At 38.7% G+C, this 6,000-nt stretch overlaps 1 protein-coding gene across 1 annotated transcript in view; it reads right to left on the bottom strand.

Moving 5' to 3' along the window:
• Positions 1 to 527: 527 nt before the first annotated feature.
• Positions 528 to 6,000, bottom strand: part of BBOX1 (gamma-butyrobetaine hydroxylase 1) — a 43,388-nt gene continuing 37,915 nt past the window's right edge. Inside the window, exons 7-9 of the mRNA XM_075502030.1 lie at positions 4,920 to 5,116; positions 4,089 to 4,255; positions 528 to 2,540 (exon numbers count right to left, since the gene is read on the bottom strand). Of these exons, the coding sequence (XP_075358145.1) occupies positions 2,380 to 2,540; positions 4,089 to 4,255; positions 4,920 to 5,116 (525 nt within the window). The 3' untranslated portion in view covers positions 528 to 2,379. The remainder of the gene's footprint in view (positions 2,541 to 4,088; positions 4,256 to 4,919; positions 5,117 to 6,000) is intronic.

Raw genomic sequence — 6,000 nt, 5'->3', positions numbered from 1 at the left:
GCCCCAGCACTCCTACACCCACCCATCTTGTCTGTGTGCGTGGCACATGCCTGCGATCTGCAAAGCTGCCTTTTTTTTCAATCGTTATTATGTTATTTATTTAGCATTGATACTGCATATTTTGGGGAAATGTGGACAGTTCAAGGAGGTGTGGATATATAAAGTACAACATATCTCAGGCATAAAGTATGAACTTCAGGGATCTCTTGTGTGAGTTTTTAATAGGGCATACTTCGCTGACAAAGAATCCCAGCAGTGCAAAATTAGATCCACTGAGAGCCTTGATTCATTTTGGTTTTTTGTTTTGTTTTGGTTTTTTTGTTTTCCCTGCAGCTGTTCCAAGCTACGGGTTTAGTTGTATTTTAACTATATATTAAGTATATGGGACAAACCCGAGTGGATCCAGGTCTAACCATATTTACAAACATTTGTAAATAACAATAACGACTTCGTATCTGTGCGCAAGATGTTACGTGTGAGGTTAGATATGAGCCCAAAACAGTAATCAGTTCCATAATAGCTTTTAATAAACAGAAATTTGAATAAAACAGTTTTTAGAAAAGTACAGAATAAAAGCAGAAAATATCTCTTTCCTATTAACCATTGGTATAAATCCCAAGATGCCTTGTTTTAAAGTTATAAATTGCAATCTTCACTAAATTGTCGTATGGAAAATATCACAGGTAAAGCACAGTACTGCTGGTGTCTTACAGAATATAGGTATTAACCTTTTCTCATCTTTTCCCCCTTTTATAGCAAAGGCAAAAAATACTTTCCTCATGTTTCCAAAATTAATTATTAAGGGAGGCACTGAGAAATCCAATTACCACTAAAAGCCAGTTTTGTACGCTATGTCTTAATGTCAAAACTTTGATAAAAACATTTCACTACTTACTAAAGAGGATTGGATTCGAACCACACTATGCTAGGTCATGACCAAATCCTAATTTAGTTTTATTTGATTATTCAGCTGAGATATCTGTTGACTGTAAATGATGAGCAGAAGCTATGGAAGTGTTTGCAAGCTTATATTAGGGTCTCACCTATGTTGGGATTTTTTGTGTCAAGAAATTTAATTCTACAGTTATTTAATTCTGTAGTTGTAGTTCTACTGTTTTAGCCTACTAGGAAGAGACTAGGATTTATTTAACTTTCAAGGAATAGTTTGAAAATAAACAGTTGAACGGAGCGTATCTGAAGGTGGAGGTGTGGTGATTTTGTCAGGCTCTCGGCACGGGTGCGAGGGCGTCCTGTTAACTCTGCAGCTGCAAGGACAGTAACGAATAAACTCAGTGGGCATATGGTTGGGTATAAAAACAAGTATTTTAAAATTCTTTCTCTTTCCATTTGGCATTTGAATATAGGGGAAAAAAGCACTACTTCGGCTGCAGTAATTTTTACATAGCATGATATCTATCCAGAATGTGACCTAGAGGAAAATATCTTACAGACCAAGTCTATCAGAGGCGTGCTCTTGTATTTGGTGTAACAAAAATGGATCTGAGTTCAGTCGCCACTTCTCTGTCAGGTGCGGAGTCAAGGTCCAGCTCTTGTGCTTTGTGATTTCTAGCTGCAAAGCGGCATCAGCATTCCTCTTCCTGACTTTACTCAAACGTCCGTCTGCCCTGCAAATCTTAATTACATCTGTGCACAGCATCTGATGGGATTTCTGACCCTGTCTGCCACCTCTACACCGAGATTTATTTCTATTCCTAATGCAGAGGAAAATTAATACGACGTGTTCTCTGGTAGCTCTATGGTTTCTGAGCTTATGGACTTAGAAATATAGTAAAAGTTATTTGTAGGTGTGATAGTCATCACATGTACAGCAGGATATACAGAACACAGCATCTGTTGAATGAGATCTTGTATTAAAGTGGAGTTCTGCCTAGGAAGGTGTGTATATAAAAATAACTCTGTAGCAGTGGTTGCTTATTTTGATAATGAATTCTGGTTATGATTTATGCAACAAAGAATGCCTCTCTGAAAATAGAGGAAGGTGCTATTCATGACAAATCTTTAGTCATTCTTATAAGCTCTTTTTTGATGCTCCCTTCCAAACTTTCTAGGGAGGGCAGGTATATTTGCAGAGGAAAATTAAGGCATTGTGATACCCAGTCAGCCCAGTAAAGTGATAATCTTTCAAGCCATTTTGCGCACTGATTTTCAAAAGGAAATAAACTGACAGAGGTAGCAATGCATTTTATAGATTCAAAGACCAGGGCACAGATAAATCTTAAATTGTTATGAACAACAGGTTTCTTGGCTTCTAGAACTCCAAAATACATTCGTGATGTTAGTTACTGAAAAGAAAACACAATTTTTTTTTTTTTTGAGGTTAGACAATCTAGGTTTTGCTCATTATAGTTAGAAGAAAGCTCAGTCCCTATTCAGGACCCTCTTCCTGAGGAGCCGGAGCCTTGACATGACCACATCCCAGTCTGCATAGGCACCTTCAAGGTGACGAGTCACTTCTGATCCCGACTGGTAGCTTTGGCGACCATGCAGCACGCGCCAGTTATCAAATGTCACTATGTCTCCTATAAAGAGATTGCACAAAGTTTAATATTTGCTATGTTATAGCTGATTCCTTCAAACAGATAACATGGAGGTAGATTTATATCAACAGTTGGGGAGCAATAATTTCAAGTAGCTCGGCTGGAGAATCACAGCAATGACACAGTAATTTTAATTTAGCTGGTCATTCTCAACCATTTCAACCTCTGCTTCTTTTCTTGTATAACCAGGAGTTAAAAAGCGGAGTGGTAGGGGAGTCCACGCTGAGAAAAGCAGGCCTTAAGGGGAAAGGCGACTACAGCAAATCCACAGGAAGGATAAAAAGGGTGAAAGCCACTAGGATGATTTTTATTTGATCAGTCTGGTACTATTTGTACTATACACATCCTGCATTACTATCCCTGTTAAGAGAATTTTATGAGAACAAAGTCAAGCCATTGAAAGTTAGGAAATCACATAATTAAGGCTAGCATGCCATTTTAATTTTTCTCCCTTGTGTGCCACTGTTATGATAAATCTCTAATTAAATAACCTTACAGTCTTTCTTTCCTTCTCCCCCTCCCCTCTACCACCATTTTGGTGTGTTAATTGATGGGATGGATGGTACTAATGTAATGTGAGCTACTTTGTTTTACCATTTATTATGCCATCTTATAATTTTATTGCATGTTCCCAATAGAGAGAGATTCATTTCCTCATAGACATTTTCAAGACACTAGCATCATCGTACATGAGGCAGTTAGATACACTAATGAATTTACTTTTGTAACATCTCTGGAGAGATGAGGGACTATTCATATCTTTATTTTATAGCTGAGGAATGAAAGAACAGAGATTAAGGCCAAAGCAGTTAAATATATGCATGGACTGACTTTTAAAGAGTAAAGGACATTTTTCAGCATGTTTTATGTTCAAAACACAGCCCTGTACAACTCTAGCTGAAGTTTAGAGCACTTAGCACTTCTGCAAATCTGCCTCCAGATGTCTTGCATAGGCCACCCAGAAAAAGCAGCACAGCAACAGCGAGCTTCGGCAATTCATCCAGCATTATGCTGGCATTCGGTGTCTAAGCAAAGACGATAACTGAATTCCCCATGGTGCTGTTCATCTTCCTTCAGCGTTATGCACATTATGCATCTGTATCATCTTCTAGACGTTCTGCAACTCCTGCAGCCATTGGGAAGCTGCCCCACTTACAAATTAAAGTGTCGTAAAGAAGCATGTATCATTTGGCTTAATGTCCGTACTCTGCATCAAATGAAGCACAGGAAAAAGTATGTGACTGTGTATCATTTAATGAACAGACACCAAATTGGGATGGGATTAACTGGGATTAAAGATACATTGGACTAATCAATAGATAGACTCTATTCCCCCCACCTTTTTTTTTCTTTATAGTGTAACAATGGCAAAAGAAATCTATGAGATGAATGTAGGGATGCAGTATGAAATAAAATAGGTGATAGAAGGACTGAAATTTCCTCTCAGTACCAGTGCTAACAATGCTCAAGTGTTTTGACTGTTAGGAAAAACATGTGAAAAATCATTGCGAGGAGAAGCAACTTACTGACCTGGTTTCAGCTTGTAAGTAAACTTGTGTTCTGCGCTGTTTAATAAATCATCAAATTCCTTTAGAGCTGCATAAAATGGCCTCACTTTTTCAGCTGGTATGTCAAACACTGTGTCTCTTGTTGCATTATTATAATTGATGCGAACTGCTTGGCCTCTGGAATCCACGCTACGAAACAGAGAAGGAAAGGAAAAGGAATGTATTATGTTGTTAGTGAAACATTTTAAGATGGTTAAACAGCAACTGAAATCTCCTGCTGGAATTTCAGTATGTTTCTACAGTGAAATACAGATTGTTATTGGGTTGGGTTTTGATAATTAAGCCTAACTAGGAAAAGGGATAATCAGGAGAAAGTGTAGACACTTGATTTCCTCAAACATCTATATACTACACTTTAATTATAGAATTGTAAACTCTTTAAATTCAGAAGAGATTATGATCATTTGCATTTGGTCTTTTTATAATATATAGCTCTTAATCTAAATGCCTCAAATTATGACCTCCCTTTAGCATGATACAGATGTACATCGGCTGGCATTTAGTAACAGACCCAGCTGCTGTTAACCTGTGTCTGTACCTAGGAGCCGCTCTAATTACCACCACTTCTTGTTGGTGTGTGACAAAACCAAATAGAGAAAACTATGCTGTGGTGGTACAAAGCAAAGAACAAGTAATACACTGGCAAAAAAACAAACCAACCAAACCAAAGTAACTACAGACCAAGTTAAACCAGTGTTTCCCCACAAGGTGGCAGGAGTAGACCTTCTCCTACCAGCATGTACTCCACCGTACAACAGGGATTTTATTTTTCGATGGTGTTGAAACTACTCACTCTATAATCCTTTGTTTACATTGCACAGCAAAATCACAGTAGTCCACCCCAACATCTGTATAGTCTACAGCAGTAGAGGACAGGATCTGATATGCTTCAAGATTTTGTTTCTTCAGCTTGCTGGATACATGAAATCCATCTACAACCTCACTTTCACCTCCTGCAGCTGTTTGCTTTATGCAGTGGAGAAACTGAACCTGGAATGAATTAACATCTCATTTTGAGAAGAATTAGCTTGCATATTTAACAGTTCATTAGTATCAGTTCCCTCATATCTGTAGTTCTGTTTTTTTTTGTTTTGGGGTTTTGGTTTTTTTCCCAGCAAAAGACTGAGTTCCCATTACTGCAGCTTCACAGCACTCTGCCACTACTATCACACAGGCAGAAAATTAAAGTAGCGTGTTCATAAATCCATCCAATTTGGGATATCTTCTAACGCTTGCAATCTGCAAGTCAACTTCAAAGCTCTGGTCTCGCTTCTTTCCTTTGAGTCCCTCTTTGTGACAGTCGTATAATTTTAAATGCATCGTAGTCTTATCTCAACAAGGAGGATTAGTTTTCTCTTGCAGAAACAAAACCTACTGTGAATTTTCTGCTCACAGAGGGGAAAAGGTGGCTCTCGTAGAAGGCAACAGGCCCAGTGTCTCTATCATAAAGTAGGATTAAGACAGTTTCATTTCACTTCACAGTGAAATTGCCAAGCTGTAATATGGAGCACAAAGCCTAACCTGGGCTCTTGGTTGCACCAGTGTAAATCTGAGCAGCTGACACAGGCAGTAAAACTCCCCGTGGCATTAGAGCACCCAGCATCACAGAAAGTGTGATCTCATCTCAGCCAAACTACCCAAAATACAGCTGTCATACCAACAGTAACAGCGTTCACCTTTCCCTTCTGTGATGGTGAATTACTTCTGAGACCACTAGGAGAAAAAACAAAAAAACCCAGGAGGAGAAAGAGGAGCAGAGAACAGGGTTTGTCCCAGAATCTCCTTACCAGCTGGACCGGCAGACGGTGATGCTGGTGATGACGGGGGAAACTGAAATCTATTAATGAAGACCTATTCCATCCTTACTTCACATT

This window comes from Mycteria americana, chromosome 5, assembly GCF_035582795.1.
Source record: "Mycteria americana isolate JAX WOST 10 ecotype Jacksonville Zoo and Gardens chromosome 5, USCA_MyAme_1.0, whole genome shotgun sequence".
In the NCBI taxonomy this organism is placed as follows: Eukaryota; Metazoa; Chordata; class Aves; order Ciconiiformes; family Ciconiidae; genus Mycteria; species Mycteria americana.
The sequence above is the reverse complement of the archived record's forward strand: the minus strand, read 5'-3'. Positions and strand labels throughout refer to the sequence as shown.